The sequence below is a fragment of the Rhinolophus hipposideros genome, assembly GCF_964194185.1.
Source record: "Rhinolophus hipposideros genome assembly, chromosome: 24".
In the NCBI taxonomy this organism is placed as follows: Eukaryota; Metazoa; Chordata; class Mammalia; order Chiroptera; family Rhinolophidae; genus Rhinolophus; species Rhinolophus hipposideros.
In genome coordinates, this window is record NC_138070.1 from 28,913,173 (window position 1) to 28,931,101 (window position 17,929).

At 43.8% G+C, this 17,929-nt stretch overlaps 1 protein-coding gene across 1 annotated transcript; it reads right to left on the bottom strand.

Moving 5' to 3' along the window:
- Nucleotides 1-10,703: 10,703 nt before the first annotated feature.
- Nucleotides 10,704-11,924, bottom strand: LOC308492327 (large ribosomal subunit protein uL11-like; the record flags this gene model as incomplete). Its single annotated transcript, XM_081037185.1, is given in 4 exon segments — nucleotides 10,704-10,844; nucleotides 10,848-10,859; nucleotides 10,863-11,243; nucleotides 11,898-11,924. Coding segments are annotated over 4 exon segments (561 nt in total).
- Nucleotides 11,925-17,929: the final 6,005 nt, after the last annotated feature.

Below are 17,929 nucleotides of genomic sequence, written 5' to 3' on the forward strand. Positions count from 1 at the left end.
AGCGGAAAACGGAAGCCTTAGGCACGGAGACTAGCCGCCCCCTTCCTACCCTCCCAGAGCTCGCCCCGCACCCACCTGCCCGGTACTAGAAGCAGAACAGTAGTAGTGTCGGATCAAAAGAACAGAACATTTGCTGTTCTGAGAACTGTGGTCCGCAGACACAGATTCGCAGTCCAACTAGTTCCGGCAAAGGGGAGGGAGCTGTGGAAGTGGGACCGGCTGTGGTGGTGGTCGCCGCCATTGCTCTGGGCCACCTCTCACAACTCACCCCGCCCCTGGCCCCACCTATCTGGGCGGATCTCTGCAGGAGTAAACAGAACTGCTGAAACATACGGGATCTGAATCTGGTGCAGGAAGAGCTTTGGAACTTCAAAAGCTCTCCATATCCCCACAGGAATGTGGTGCCCTATAAACCAGGAGAACTGTTAACAGAGGAGAAGCCCATTTCCAAGGGAATCCCCCCATTGTGTGAGAAGCTGGAATATTGCAGAGAAAACATAGCACTACTGTGTGAGAGAGAGAAAAAGGCTGCAGTTGGAGAGAAAATAAAACACTCTACCAACAAGTATTGGAAAACAAAAGAAAGACCTCTTCCTATCAACCTGTTGCAGAAACCACTCCTGTAGATGTCTAGGAAGAGAAATAATAAATCAGTAATTGCCATGAATAAACAAGGCAACAAGACAGCTCAGAAAGAAAGTGAAAAGTCTCCAGAAAAGGAACTTAAAGATATGGTGATATGTGACTTAAATGACAGAGAATTCAAGATTGCAGTTCTGAAAAAACTTAACGAGATGCAAGAAAACACAGAAAGGCAATTTAATGAACTCAGAGGGGGAAAAATGGCGGCGTGAGGTGAGCCTCTGTAGCGCTCCCCTGAAATCTACCACGAATCGGACAACAATAACTCCACAAAGGACTCCCTGCACAGCAGACAGCCAAGACGAAGAGGCCCACTGCTGAATTCACCTCCAGGTGGGTGAATCGCGTGAGAGGGGGAGGAGGGAGAGGAGAAGTGCGGAGACGGAGCCGCGCGGGCCCAGGACGCAGACCTAGCTCAGTGCTCCGTGCTCACTGCATCTCGGAACTATCGCAGCTGCAGCTGCGGGAGAGGGAAAGATTTGGACTGCTAGGGCTCCGCTTACGGCCCACAGGGCTGAGGGGGCAGCATACAAAACCGCTGAACCCAACGCTCGCTCACGGCAGATCTCGGAGCAAAGACTGAGTATAGAAGGCTGAAATCGGTGGTTTAAGCCCTCACTGCCGAGCGGAGAACGGAAGCCTTAGGCATGGAGACTAGCCGCCCCTCCCTACCCTCCCAGAGCTCGCCCCGCCCCCACCTGCATGGTGCTAGAAGCGATAAAGTAGCAGTGTCAGATCAAAGGACAGAATATTTGCTGTTCTGAGAACTGTGGACCGCAGACACAGATTCGCAGCTCAACTAGTTCCGGCAAAGGGGAGGGAGCTGTGGAAGCAGGACTGGCTGTGGTGGTGGTCGCCGCCATTGCTCTGGGCCACCTCTCACAACTCACCCCGCCCCTGGCCCCACCTATCTGGGCGGATCCCTGCAGGAGTAAACAGAACTGCTGAAACAAACGGGCTCTGAATCTGGTGCAGAAAGAGCTTTGGAACTTCAAAAGCTCTTCGCATACCTATCAACCTGTTGCAGAAGACACTCCTGTAGATGTCTAGGAAGAGAAATAGTAAATCAGTGATTGCCATGAATAACCAAGGCAACAAGATAGCTCAGAAAGAGAGTGAAAAGTCTCCAGAAAAGGAACTTGGAGATGTGGAAATATGTGATTTAAATGAAAGAGAATTCAAGATTGCAATTCTGAAAAAACTGAACGAGATGCAAGAAAACACAGAAAGGCAGTTTAATGAACTCAGAAACACAATCAAAGAACACCATGAGCATTTTACAAAAGAGATTGAAATCTTGAAAAAGAACCAAATAGAATTTCTGGAGGTTAAGAACTCAATAGAAGAAATTAACAATAAAATATCCAGCTTAGGTAGTAGAGTTGACCAGATGGAGGAAAGAATCAGTGACATCGAAGATAGGAACCTGGAATTTACACAGATGGAAGAAGAAAGAGACTTGAGACTTAAAAGAAATGAAAGAACTCTACAAGAACTTTCTGACTCCATCAGAAAGAGCAATATAAGAATAATGGGCATACCAAAAGGAGAAGAAAGAGAGAAGGGAACAGAGAATATATTCTAACAGATTGTGGATGAGAACTTCCCAAACTTGTGGACAGAACTGGATCCTCGAATCCAAGAAGCAAATAGAACACCTAATTACCTCAATCCCAACAGGCCTTCACCAAGGCACATTGTATTGAACCTGTCTAAAATCAACGACAAAGAAAGAATCCTCAAAGCAGCCAGGGAAAAGAAGACGGTAACTTACAAAGGAAAGCCCATTAGATTTTCATCAGATTTTTCAGCAGAAACTCTACAAGCTAGGAGGGAATGGAACCAAATATTCAAACTATTGAAAGAGAGAAATTATGAGCCAAGAATAATATATCCAGCAAAGATCTCCTTTAGATATGAAGGAGGAATAAAGACCTTTCCAGACATCCAGAAGCTGAGGGAATTTTCTAATACACGACTTGCACTACAAGAAATACTAAAGGAGGCTATTAGACCACTATCAACAGGGACAACTTGTGGCAACCGAGACATAAAAAGGGGGAGCGTAAAGGCCTGAACTGGAATATGGGAATGGAGAAAGTAAGCATACTGAAAACATGGAATACTCTAAATATCAAACTTTCTTTTACATAAACTTAAGGGTAACCACTCAAAAATCATCCAGAACTGAAATATATACTGTAATAAAAGAAGAAACAGGGGGAAACATCATAGAATACCACCACACAGAAATAATAGACAACAACAAAAAGGCAAAGAAACAATGGAGACACAGCCTTACCAGAAAACTAAAGACAGAATGACAGGAAATCCTCACATATCAATAATCACCCTAAATGTAAATGGACTGAACTCACCAATAAAGAGAGACAGAGTAGCAGATTGGATCAAAAAACTAAACCCAACCATATGCTGTCTCCAAGAGACACATCTCAGCTACAAGGACAAGCATAGACTCAAAGTGAAAGGGTGGAAATTGACACTCCAAGCAAATGGTACCCAGAGAAAATCAGGTGTAGCCATAATGATTTCCGATGAAACAGACTTCAGGGTGAAAAAGATAACAAGAGACAAAGATGGACATTTCATAATGGTAAAGGGGACTATACAACAAGAAGACATAACAGTCATCAATATTTATGCCCCCAATCAGGGAGCACTGAAATATACCAAGCAACTACTAACAGAACTAAAGGGAGAAATTGACAAAAACACAGTTATACTAGGGGACTTAAATACATCATTGAAGCTATGGATAGATCATCCAAACAGAAGACAAATAACGAAATAGCAGCCCTAAATGACACATTAGATGAAATGGACATAATTGACATATATAGAGCACTTCATCCTAAAACATCAGACTATACATTCTTTTCTAGTGTACATGGAACATTCTCAAGGATAGACCATATATTGAAACACAAAATCAGCCTCAGCAAATTTAAGAAATTGAAATCATACCAAGCATATTCTCTGATCACAAAGCTTTGAAATTGGATATCAACTGCAAAAAGAAAGCAGGAAAAAACACAAATACATGGAGATTAAACAACATACTTTTAAAGAACGACTGGGTCAAAGAAGAAATTAGAGGAGAGCTCAAAAGATACATAGAAACAAATGACAATGAAAATACATCCTACCAAAATTTTTGGGATGCCGCGAAAGCAGTTTTAAGAGGGAAATTTATATCATTACAGGCCTATCTCAAGAAACAAGAAAAATCCCAAATAAATAACCTCATGTTACACCTTAAAAAACTAGAAAAAGAAGAACAAGCGAAACCCAAGGTCAGCAGAAGAAAGGAAATAACAAAAATCAGAGCAGAACTAAATGAAATAGAGAACAAAAAGACAATAGAAAAAATTAATGTGACAAAAAGCTGGTTCTTTGAAAAGATTAACAAAATCGACAAACCCTTGGCTAGACTCACTAAGATAAAAAGAGAGAAGACACTAATTAACAAAATCAGAAATGAAAAAGGGGAAGTTATCACAGACACCACAGAAATACAAAGGATTATCCAAGAATACTATGAAGGACTATATGCCACCAAATTTAATAACTTAGAAGAAATGGACAAGTTCTTAGAAACATATAGCCTTCCAAGGTTGAATCATGAAGAACTGGAAAATCTTAACAGGCCAATCACCAGTAACGAAATTGAATCAGTCATCAAAAACCTTCCCAAAATCAAAAGTCCTGGACCAGATGGCTTCACCAGTGAATTCTACCAAACCTTCAAAGAGGATCTAATACCAATCCTGCTCAAACTCTTCCAAAAAATTGAAGAAGAGTCAGTACTCCCTAACTCATTTTATGAGGCCAACATTACCCTGATACCAAAACCTGGTAAGGACAACACAAAAAAAGAAAACTACAGACCTATATCTCTGATGAATACAGATGCTAAAATCCTAAACAAAATTCTAGCAAATCGAATACAACAATGCATTAAAAAGATTATTCATCACGACCAAGTGGGGTTCATCCCTGGGGCACAAGGATGGTTCAACATGTGCAAATCCATCAATGTGATACATCACATAAACAAAATAAATGACAAAAATCATATGATTCTATCAATTGATGCAGAAAAAGCATTTGATAAGATACAACATCCATTTATGATTAAAACACTTACTAAAATTGGTATAGAAGGAAAATACCTCAACATAATAAAGGCCATATACGACAAGCCCTCAGCTAATCTCATAATTAATGGTGAAAAGCTGAAGCCCTTTGCTCTACGTTCAGGAACACGACAAGGTTGTACCCTATCACCTCTGCTTTTCAACATAGTGTTGGAAGTCCTCGCCAGAGCTATCAGGCAAGAGAAAGAAATAAAAGGCATCCAAATTGGGAATGAAGAAGTTAAATTGTCACTCTTTGCAGATGACATGATGCTATATATAGAAAACCCTAAAGACTCCACCAAAAAGCTATTAGAAACAATCAATGAATATAGTAAAGTTGCTGGCTACAAAATCAACGTAGAAAAGTCCATTGCTTTCCTATATACCAACAATGAAATCTCAGAAAAAGAGATAGAAAAAACAATTCCTTTTGCAATTGCAGCAAAAAGAATAAAATACCTAGGAATAAACTTAACCAAGGATGTGAAGGATTTATATGCTGAAAACTATAAGACATTTTTGAAAGAAATTGAAGAAGACACAAAGAAATGGAAAGACATTCCGTGCTCATGGATTGGAAGAATCAACATAGTTAAAATGGCCATATTACCCAAAGCCATATACAGATTTAATGCAATCCCCATTAAAATCCCAATGGCATTTTTTAAAGAAATAGAACACAAAATCATCAGATTTGTTTGGAACCACAAAAGACCCCGAATAGCCAAAGCAATATTAAAAAAAAAGAACAATACTGGAGGTATCACACTCCCTGATTTTTCCTTGTACTACAGGGCTACAATAATCAAAACAGCTTGGTATTGGCGGAAAAACAGACACATAGACCAATGGAATAGAATTGAGAACCCAGAAATAAAACCACATAAATATGGACAGATAATTTTTGACAAAGAAGCTAAAAACATACAATGGACGAAAGACAGCCTCTTCAATAAATGGTGCTGGCAGAATTGGATAGCTACGTGCTAAAGAATGAAACTGGACTGCTATCTGTCACCATGTACCAAAATTAATTCAAAATGGATCAAAGACTTAAGTATAAGACCTGACACAATAAACTGCATTGAAGAAAACATAGGTACTAAACTTATGGACCTTGGGTTCAAAGAGCATTTTATGAATTTGACTCCAAAGGCAATGGAAGTAAAAACTAAAATAAACAAATGGGATTATATGAAACTGAAAAGCTTCTGCACAGCAAAAGAAACTATTGACAAAATAATGAGGCAACCAACTGAATGGGAGAAGATTTTCGCAAACAGTTCCTCTGATAAGGGGCTAATATCCAAAATATACAAGGAACTCATGAAACTCAACAACAATAAAACAAACAACCCAATTGAAAAATGGGCAGAGGACCTGAAGAGACATTTCTCCAAAGAGGACATACAAATGGCAAATAGACATATGAAAAAATGCTCAACATCGCTAATCATCAGAGAAATGCAAATGAAAACCACAATGAGATATCACCTCACCCCAGTCAGAATGGCTTTCATCAACAAAACAAATAGTAACAAGTGTTGGAGAGGCTGTGGAGAAAAAGGAACTCTCATACACTGTTGGTGGGAATGCAGACTGGTGCAGCCGCTATGGAAGGCAGTGTGGAGGTTCCTCAAGAAATTACGAATAGAATTACCATATGACCCAGCAATCGCTCTCCTGGGTATCTACCCCAAAAATATAAAAGCATTTCTCTATAGAGACACGTGTACGCCAATGTTCATTGCAGCTTTGTTTACGGTGGCCAAGACATGGAAACAACCAAAATGTCCTTCGATAGATGAATGGATAAAGAAGTTGTGGTACATATACACAATGGAATACTATTCGGCGTTAAGGAAAGATGATATAGGAGCATTTGTGACAACATGGATGGATCTCGAGAGAATAATGCTAAGTGAAATAAGTCAGACAGAAAAAGCAGAGAACCCTATGATTTCACTGATATGTGGTATATAAACCAAAAAGAACAAGACAAACAAATGAGAAACAAAAACTCATAGACACAGACAATAATTTAGTGGTTACCAGAGGGTAGGGGGGTGGGGGGTGGGTGATGAGGGTAAAGAGGATCGGATGTATGGTGATGGAAGGAGAACTGACTCTGGGTGGTGAACACACAATGGGATTTATAGACGATGTAATACAGAATTGTACACCTGAAATCTATGTAAATTTACTAACAATTGTCACCCCAATAAAATTAATTTAAAAAAATGTTTTTTATTTAGACCCTTATTTAAGGGTCTAACCTGGGGTCATTTCCAGATCTGGGAACCTGCAGGTAGAAGGTGCCCAGAGCCAAAGGCAGAGATGGCCTCTCCCAGCTGCAAGGCCAGAGCTGGGCAAAGACAAAGGGAGGGAGAAAGGAGCCCTGAGCACCCCAGGTCTCCTTTCATACCCCGTCTGCCAAGAAAAGGAAAATTCCTCCTTTCTGACTATCCTGCATCAAGAGTCTTTGGCAGCTGCTCCAGGCCACCAGGTGAGAAAGGCACATCTCTCCTGGCTGAGGTGCTTGTCTCTGATACTCTTGGAGTAAAACACATGCATTTCTGGTGACAGGCAGACTGCCCCAGCCTTCTCCTCATGGCCTGTCACCAATGCACCCAAATCCTGCCACTGCCTAGGCAAGGACCCTGCCTGCCACATCCTGCTTCCCTCCCAGAGGGGCCCATCCAGGCCTGTCACTTTTCCCCCCTCCCTATCCTATGCCATCAGCCCAGCAAGGGTTGTTGGGGCAGGCCATGGGCTTGCCCCGCCATGGGAAACTGCTCTGCTGTTGGTTACAGCCAGAAAAAGTTATTGCCTTGGAAAGAGTTTTACTCAGCTCCCATGAACATGGTAGGGAATTCAGCCATTTCTCCCAGTGCCACTGGCTCTCATTTTCAGATGCACCTGGGGACCTGGATTTGCACCTGGGCAAACTGGGAGTAGACAATGTGAAAATGAAACATTAGTCAGGGAGCCATGACACTCTGTGGAGACAGAGAAATTGATGAAAAATTTGCTTTATTTGGTTGTCATATAACCCCACAGGAGTTAGAATGGACTTTTGAAATACCCCAATCCAACCATGACATCTCATCCCTAAGGCAAGCAGCACAAATTGGTTACCTGATTTGCCCAAAGAGTCATGGCCAGTGCTTGCCAGGGCCAGGACTGGAATGCGTTCTCCTAGCCAATCTTGTTTAACCTCAAGACCCGCCAGTGGCTCACCTTTTCTCCCAGAGTACAAGCTGAAGTCCTGTGGCGGCCTCCAAAGCCCCATATGACCGGTCTTCACCCCACCCAAGAACCTCTCTCTTTTTATGCCCCCAACATCAGCCTCACAAGCCCTTCACCTCCTTCAAGTCTTGGCCGATTCTCACCTTTCCAATGAGGCCTCTCTGGATATCCCATTTAGCAATCAGCCTGTCCCCCTTGCCCTTCTGGCAATCTGGTCCCCCTCACCCAGATCGATTTTCTCTTCTTTCTCAGTACATCCCACCTCCTAACAGGGTACTTCAATGCTCTTATTATGTTTCCTCATGTTGTCTGCCTCTGCCACCAGATTGTCAGCTCCACAAGGCAAGGTGCCATCTGTTTTGTTCACTACAGCAACTACAGGGGGACCTAACTTAACCAATATTTGCTGAATTAATGATGAAATGAGCCTTTTAAAGTGCACAAGCACTATATGCTTACTTATCTTTCTAAATCCGCCCCTCCCAGAGGCTTAATACAAACTTACCAAATGATACACCTGCTTTTAAAATTTATCTCCACAAACAGGGATGTCTAAAGCCAAAGCCCCATCCCATGCCCTGATAGTCCCCATCCAGGACCTCGTTTGGATGAAGAAGCACTGTATTTTTGACTTAGAATGGGCTGGCACTTGACAGCAGTGGTGTTGGTGGGGACGGGACTAACACCTCAGTGGGAAATGAGGCTTACCCTGGCCCCATGCAGCTGAGCCCTCAGTGGCCCTGCCAAGGGCTTGGAGAGCCTCCCACACTTACTTCTTTTAGAGATGGCGTTGATGGCTCAGTCATATATTCAATCAACTATTATTAGGCCAGGATTTGTGGTGGGTCTCAGGATCCCATTAAAATGCATGAATTTTTGTTTTGCTTTTTTTTTAAAGGGGCAGCACAGTAAGTCCATATCATCCCATTGCTGGTGGATGTTTGATGAGTTTCTCTGATTAACAGCGAGCAGGCCGGGAAGGGAATTGTGTCTATTGACCACCTGGACTTGGTTTTTACACACATTATCTCTCATCCTCCCAATAACCCTGGAATGTTATATTTTAAGAAACTGAAGCTCAGAGAAGTCAGGGGACATGCCTAGAGTCATGGCCAGTATGGATAAGGCAAAAGATTCAAATTCATGTTCTTTCTAATATACCAGGCTTCCTTCTTTAGGGCATTCAACATACAGTTATTAAAAGAATAAATCATTAAAGGCACAAGAATCTAAAGGAATGAAGCAGAGAATATGTAAGTTGTTTTTTTTTTTTTGGTTGTCAAATGATCTTTAATTAAAATGTTTTCCTTTGCAGTTTTTTTTAATTAAAGTTTATTGGGGTGACAATTGTTAGTAAAGTTACATAGATTTCAGGTGTACAATTCTGTATTACATCATCTCTAAATCACATCGTGTGTTCACCACCCAGAGTCAGTTCTCTTTCCATCACCATATATTTGATCCCCTTTACCCTCATCTATCACTTCCCTCTCCCCTTACCCTCTGGTAACCACTAAACTATTGTCTGTGTCTATGAGTTTTTGTTTCTCATTTGTTTGTCTTGTTCTTTTGTTGCTTTTTTGTTTACATACCACGTATCAGTGAAATCATATGGTTCTCTGCTTTTCTGTCTGACTTATTTCGCTTAGCTTTATACTCTCAAGATTCATCCATGTTGTCACAAATGTTCCTATATCATCTTTTCTTACTGCCGAATAGTATTCCGTTGTGTATATATACCACAACTTCTTTATCCATTCATCTATCGAAGGACATTTTGGTTGTTTCCATGTCTTGGCCACCATAAACAAAGCTGCAATGAGCATTGGAGCACATGTGTCTTTATGTATAAATGTTTTCAGATTTGGGGGGTCAACACCCAGGAGAGGGATTGCTGGGTCATGTGGTAATTCTATTCGTAATTTTTGGGGGAACCTCCACACTGCCTTCCATAGTGGCTGCACCAGTCTGCATTCCCACCAACAGTGTATGAGGGTTCTTTTTTCTCCACAGTTTCTCTAGCACTTGTTACTATTTGTCTTGTTGATGATAGCCATTCTGACCGGGGTGAGGTGATATCTCATTGTGGTTTTTATTTGCATTTTTCTGATGATTAGTGATGTTGAGCATTTTTTTATATGTTTATTTGCCATTTGTATGTCCTCTTTGGAGAAATGTCTCCTCAGGTCCTCTGCCCATTTTTCAGTTGGGTTGTTTGTTTTTCTGTTGCTGAGTTGCATGAGTTCCTTGTATATTTTGGATATTAGCCCCTTATCGGAGGCACTGTTTGCAAAAATCTTTTCCCATTCAGTTGGCTGCCTCTTTATTTTGTCGGTGGTTTCTTCTGCTCTACAGAAGCTTTTAAGTTTGACATAGTCCCATTAATTTATTTTAGCTTTTACTTCCTCTGCCTTTGGAGTCAAATTCATGAAATGCTCTTTGAACCCAAGGTCCATAAGTTTAGTGCCTATGTTTTCTTCTATGCAGTGTATTGTTTCAGGTCTGATGTTTAAATCTTTGATCCATTTTGAACTAATTTTGGTACATGGTGACAGATAGCAGTCCAGTTTCAATCTTTTGCATGTGGCTTTCCAATTTTGCCAGCACCGTTTATTGAAGAGGCTATCTTTCCTCCATTGTCCTTTGTAGTTTTTAACTAGCTGGACATCCCACTGCACTACTGTTGATGTCATCTATGACGTCATGAAAGTGGCAGCCATCAACATTGGAGCCCATAGACTGGGCAATCCCCAAGATCTCGCTAATGGTTTCAGAGGGTTCTCTAGCTAAAGATCAATGCTGCATCTGTCAGGCAATTCTGACAATCTCATCAAAAGTGGTATTTCCACTGTGCTTAATGATTTTTTTTGATTTTTTTTTATTTTTTTGCTTCTTTTTGTCTCTTGGCGGTTGTTTGAGGGCTTTGATGATCAGGGCAGAGGCAGGAGGTACCACCAGCTCAATCCGGGCCTGTCTGTTCTGAATGGTCAATTTCACTGCAATCCTCAGACACTGCCAGTCACTGGTTGCTTTAGTGATGTCATCACCAACCGTTTTTGGAGACAGACCCAGGGGGCTGATCTTGGGGGCCAGCACACCAACAGATGTGGCACTAACTTCCCCACCAGTGAACCTCAGATATATGAATTTGATATCATTGGGGTCGAAGTTCGGTAGCGTGGTGGAGGCGGCCTGTGTCAGATGAATCCAGATTCAGGACAATCGAAGAAAGTTGCACCTTAACCTCCTCTGAGCCGAAAGCCAAAAAGAGGATATGTAAGTTTTAAGAGAGGGAAGGAACAGGTGCAGAAGGAAAAGAGAGGGAAGGCATGGCTGTAGCAAATTGGGCTACTTGCCTCTTCCGTAAGAATAGTGGCGTCATAGCTCACATATGCACTGCTCTTTGTGGCTCTCAAAATGTTTTTGTGTGCATTTTCTTATGACAGCCTCAGAACAATCTTGCAGGGTAGTGTTATCTTTCCCATTTCACAGATGAGAAAACTGAGACTTGGAGAAGCCAAATAACTTCCTCAAGACCACACGGCCAATTCAGTGGCAGATCTGGGGCTCCACACAAGTCTTGTGATCTCCTAGCTCAGTATTCCTACCCTTCCTAATAAAGAGAATCACTGCCTCATCGTAACAATGTGTAGCAGCCACACGCAGAGGGAGAGGAGCCCAGGGAGGGACAGGAATATAACTAAGACATTTTGACATAAAAACTCTTGGAAGGTAGGGCCTGGGACTATGTGCAAGATTTCACAGCACCAAGTTCAGTTGCCCATACCATGGGGCATCTGTGCTGAATGGGCTCTGCTAGGTGGCCTATGTTTTGGTCCCTCCAACCTCCACGGTGGGAGCTGAGGGCAGCATCTTCGCACAGCTACCTACTTAGGAGGTTTTAGAAACACCCTACAGCTCAGCAGGGTACCAGTCCCTGCCAGGACCTGGTGCCATAGCGTAGAGAGATGCCACGACTGACAAACCGTGGCCTAGGAAATCATTTAAAATGTGCCTGTCTTTCATCAAATCCAGAGTCAACAAGCATGAAAACACACACACAGACACACATACCAAGAGACCTGAAATGCCCCAGAATGGAGGCTCTGCCTGACGTGGAGAGGACACTATCCTCATTGCTTGGGTTTCCTTCCTCCAGGTTGCACATCGTCAGGCCCTGGGCTCTTTCCCTCCAAGGGTATTATTTGTCACTTCTCTAATGCTGCCACCAGCTTTGCTGCCACAATGCCCTACAATCAGGCAAATTCATCCATACCAACGTGCTTGAGTAATCAACAAGATAATGGGGAGGACACCTCATCGAGCGGTAGGGGACCTGGGACTGAGTGATGGTGACCTTGGGCAAGTCCTCACATCCCTCTCAGTGAAATGAAAAGTGGCACATAGTACTTGGCCTCCAGAAATGTCACGAGGATATATAAGGCCCCCACACAGAAGCACTTTATGTACTGAAAACTCAAAGGAAGATTAGCTGTTTGATGATTTTTAAAGGATGCCTTGAAGTGAGAGCACTGCCGGCCTGAACTGGTTAATTTCCAACCATGGAATTTTGGTGATGATTGAATGTGGGTGATGAAAAGGCTTTGATTCTATTGAACTTCCTTGATATTTTTGAAATCACACACTCACTCATTGGGTCAAGGTGCAAAGATGGGTTTGGAAGGAAACTGTTCTGTTCTATTCTGTTCTTTCCCAATAGAGACAGACCATAGAAGTGGCCAGCCAGCAGCTCCGTGCATGTGGCCCTTCCTGACCTAAGGTGGACTCGCATGTCTTGTTCCCTCAGCCTCAGGAAGGAAGTGGCTACAGCTGCATAAGACGAAAGTGGACTCTGGCTCAATGCTTTGTCCCAGAGGTGCAAGCTGGAAACAGAGCTCCAAATACAGTTGACCCTTGAACAATGCAGGAATTAGGAGCACCCACCCCAGGCAGTCGATAATCTGCATATAACTTTTGACTTCCCCAGAACTCAACTACCCTGGTACCCGTGGGGGATTAGTTCCAGAACCCCCCACCCCCCAAAAAAAATCTGTAAATGCCCAAGTCCCCTATATAGAATGGCATAGATCAATGCATACAGTCGGCTCTCTGCATCTTCAGACTCCCAACTACAGATCAAAAACAATACATGTATTCGCTGAAATAAATCTGTGTATAAGTGGACCCACACAGGTTAAATTCATATTATTCATGTCAACTGTAGTTTCGGTTATTCCAGGTATGGATTCTATCTCACTTTGCACTTTCAGACATAGCCTAAATGCTAGGAAAACTGTGTGGAGGCAGCTCCCTGGTGACCCTAGGAGAGGCAACAGGGCTAAATGCTGAATCCCAGGGACAGGCAGAGTCACCCCACTAAAAGCATGCTCTAGGACTCCAGGACTAGCCCAGCCGGAGGAGCTCCCTCCCTGTGTGGCACAACCAGGCACCAAGACCTTGAGGTGGTCTTGACCTCTGGAACACGTTGGCTTCTCCAGGCACGACAGGACATACATACACTTTGCAAGGCTTTGCTAGGACGGAAGCTCTTGTGCCAGGCCAGTCTCAACCAGGCCCCCTGGTGGTCAGAGAGATCATTTGCAAGATGGGTGGGTTCAAGAAAGGAACCAAGTTTCTCCCCACAGGGGAATTGAACCCATGGCCTAAAGTACACCATCAGTCTCTTTGGAGTGCTGCTCTGGCTGGACTACTTTGGGACCTCCCTATTACAAGACGTCATAGCACCGATGTTTTTCTCACTATATTCTTCCCCATTATAATTATATAGTTCCTGTGTCCATCTCCATGAAGAAAGACCCCTGTTATAATGTTCGGTTCTTGCATACTATCTGTGCTCATAACCAACTTTTTTGATACCCTTCCGCCTCAGGAGAGGGCCAGGCCCTTGTAAATAGTGCAGGTCAGCAATGAGAGCCTCGCCCTGCCTGCCAGAGCTTCCCATGGGCCAGAGCCCGGAGCTCCGCAGGTGTGCCCACAGCCTCCCCCAGCAGCCCGGTTCCTGTCCCTCCCCTGTGCGCCCACAGCACCCTGGGCTCCCTGATCCTGGGCCTCATCTAATTCCCTCTAGCACTCTCTAATTCCCTGTTGCCCTTCTGTGTACCACCTGTGAGGCTGGGGTGTGTGGGTGTTTTAGTCTGCTCCCTCTGATGATTAGCAGAGGCCGGGCATAGAATGAATAGTCAACAAAAGTGAATGGCGAGTGAGTGAGTGAATGTCACGCCCTCGTTGTGGGCTGGGGACACAAAGATGAATAAAATTCTGTCTTCTCATACAGATTTCAAGTTCAGGTTGGGGAGACAAAGTAAGAATAACAAAACAGTGAAATAAGAGTTATAATGCAGCTTTACAAGAACGGGTAATAAAGTAGCCATGACTGTGCCTTAGCGGGTCAGGGAAGGCTTCACAGAGGAGTGACTTGGAGCAATCTTGATAGGAAAGGAGAAATTTCAGGAAATGGAGAGGTGGGTGTTCATGGCAGAGGGGAGAGGCATATGAACAGGTGAGGAGGCCCAGAGCAGGAAATCACAGCACATACTGTGGGGACCTGAGAGCCTGGTGGGCAGTACAACAGAGAGGATGGAAGAGAGAACTGAATGAAAGGTTACCGATGGACGGGAAGATCAACAAGGGGTAGGTTAAGGATTTCTGGAAGGAATTTAAGCAGAGTGTGTGAGACCTTCAGAATGTTTTCCAAGATGATCTCTGACAGCATTATAGAGGACTGGAGAGGAAGCATACCGAGGCAGGAAGCTGCGGGGATACTCTTGCCACAGCCCAAGTAAGAGACAACGGAGGTGTAGATCCCCACACAGCAAGGGGGCTGGAGTGAGCAGGATGGAGTCCAGAGATATTTAGAGCAAAGGACTTGGAGCTCAGTTTAGAAGGGGGGGGCAGAAATGGCAGTGAAGGGGGACACGACAAGCAATCCAGTTCTTCCTGCCACATCCTAACCCCCAAATCCTCAGTCACTGAGCCATATTCCATGGAAGGACAGAGACCCAGCTCATTGATCAGACTCCATATAAGTCAGTGATTTCCTCTGACAAAGAGTGATATTTTAGAAACCCTAGTGTAAGGTGCAGATAGTTTCATTGGAAACAATATTGTAGATAGTATGGAAGAGTCACCTCAAAATATGAAGGAAGGAAGGAAGGAAGGAAAGAATTCTTCACAAGTTATCCTAAGACAGCCTCTGACAAGTAAGGTTTGTCCTTGGTCAAAAGAGGAACTACTGCCCTCTTCCTCCCTGCCCCTGTTTTGAGCCCACATGTACAGGGATTGCTGGCTCCCCAGGCTCCCAGGATCCCAGGATCCCCTGTGATGTGTCTCAGCTTGCCTTTCTTGGAGATCAGATCTGCAGACCTGGGAAGGAGATCAGGTTCTAGAGCTTGCTCTTTCTATACAAGGGCTAGAAAGATTGAAATAAAGGTGGATACCCCTAGATTTCTATCTATTTTGTTTTTGACAACCCTGAAAGAGACTGTTAAGAGTTACTCCTTGCTTTCAAAATGATCTCACCCCTTGCCTGGAGATGATTACATGACCTCCAAGCAAAGGCAGATAGCAACCAAGAGCTGAGATTATTGAAGAGATTAATTTCCCCATACAGGGAAAATTTCCCCCTTTTTTTGCATAGGCAGCAGCTCAATAAATAATTAATGCTTGTTAATCTTTTAGCTATTTCTCCCATTGTAAAAAATTAATTGGTCTTCCATCATCTATTGCATTGTAGCCTAGAGGTATTTGGCCCCCGTCCGCCACCTGCTGAAACATGCTCCTCCTGAAGCTCATTAATGTGCGGCAGTGACACTTGGCAGTCATGCCCAGCCCCCAGGTTCAGGGCATGAATGGGAGTGCACAGTGCTGTGGCAGGCACCTCCAGGAGAGCCTCGCACAAACACTGCCTCTTTCTTTCAGAAGGCTTGGGGAATATGCAAGCACTCCTTCTCACATCTCCTCCCTCATTGCTGAAATCCCATTTTGCAAAAGAGGTTGAGCAAGGTTCATGATGGAGTGGGAGAAGCACCATGTCTCTCTAGGCCTCCATTTAGAGACACGAAATGTCCTGGGATCTCTTTTCGGCTTTTGCCACTGAGCTGTACCTCAGTTTGCCTAAGCAGGACATCAGACCCACAGGAAGTGAGATGGAGAGGGTTAGGACAAGAGGGAAAGCTCCCTAGGTGGCTTGGTTCGTCCAGCCTCAACTACTACATTTTTCTCTCTTTTAAATCATAAATCAATCGTACCATCTCCTCCAGGAAGTTCCTCTAGATTAAACCCGTCTGATTTCTCCCACCCCAATACGTGACTTGCCCTTCTCCCTCAGTGCCCTTTAGTGATTATCCTTATGACAAAGTTCTGTTGATGACTAGCTTGTCTCCTTTATTTTCTCATATTAGAATTTAAGCCCCGGTAGGGCAGAAGTTATGTTTGCCCTGTAACAAATATGCCAATCACTTATGTGGCTGCACAAAGTCTTATAGGAGAGAGGGGCCTGTCAGCTGGAGTGGCCAAGGAGAAATTCAGTGAGAGCAGACCCTGAGTCAGCACTTGGAATGGTTCCTTTTGGAAAAGCCATGCAGCTAGCCTGTGGGTCCAAGGGACATGCACATGTCAGGGGCTTGCTTAGCTATGTGTCCCCACCCTGCTACATCTGCTACTGATGAGTAATGCCACTTAGCCTCTCCCAATCCCAGGATCTCATTTGAAAAATGCCTCCCTCATACAGCTATTGTAGGGATTACATGAGACGATGCGTTTAGAATGTTTGCAAACTGTGGGGCACTAAGTAAGTATGAGGATTTATTGTTCTCATCATCTGTGTGGTCCTCTCACTCTAGTACCTAACCTAAAACCATCTTCTGAGATACCTCCCTGTGCCCACCTTGCAAGCAGGCTGAATTCCAACATGCTAATTCATCTTCCCTCCCTTCTCGTTTCTTAAGTCAGCTTAGTGAGAGAATAGGGTAATGTCAGAGCCCAAACGATCCTTAAGGTCAAGCAGCTCCTCATTTCCCATGTAGGAAACATTCTCTGCTAACTAAACTCTTACAGGGATTACTTAATTTAACCCTCATACAAGCCTGTGAGGACAGCACGTTCATTATGCTTATTGGATACACAAGATAACTGAGACACAAGAGGTCACCAACTAAAAGTATCAAAGCCACATTCTAAGTGATTCCAGAGCCTATGCTCTTAATTTACTACACTTTTTGCCTCTATGCATGCTCTTCTCATGGGTTTACTCTCTCTAGTAAAGAAACTTTGAGAAAAATGCACTACTAGTTACAGGAGTCACTGAAAAATAAAGCAGAACCCCTGCGCCCAACAGTTTATGGTCACTCTCTTTCACTTCCCTTCCTTCCTCTTCCTGAACAATTCAGTCTTAAATCCATTAGTGGGGTTGAGCAAGATAGGCTTTCATGTCAGAGAATGGGGATGTGATGGCCCAGAATGGGGTGTCAGAGCCCAAGCAAGGTGCGTGAAGAAGGCACAGGAGTGTTAGAGCCCAAAACAGGTAAGGAGGGCATCCCCAGGGGGACCGCCTAGCTAGATGTTGGAGCCCAAGCTGAGCGCCTATGGAGAGCATCTATGCAGGGGTGGACCAGCATGGGATATTCAGGCCTACGCAGAGAGAGCAGGATGTCTCACAATGGATGAAGCCAGTAGAGGGCACCAGCCAGAGCCTGTGTGGGGTGAAGAGGGCAGCATGTGTGGGGAGCGGTGGTGGAGCTGATAGGAGATTGGTTAATGCAGAGAACTGACCAAATAAGTAAACGTATTAAAGACAATGGGAGCCAAGCCTTTCTCTATCAATAAAGAGAGCTAAAAGTATGACGGGGGGAATCAGAATG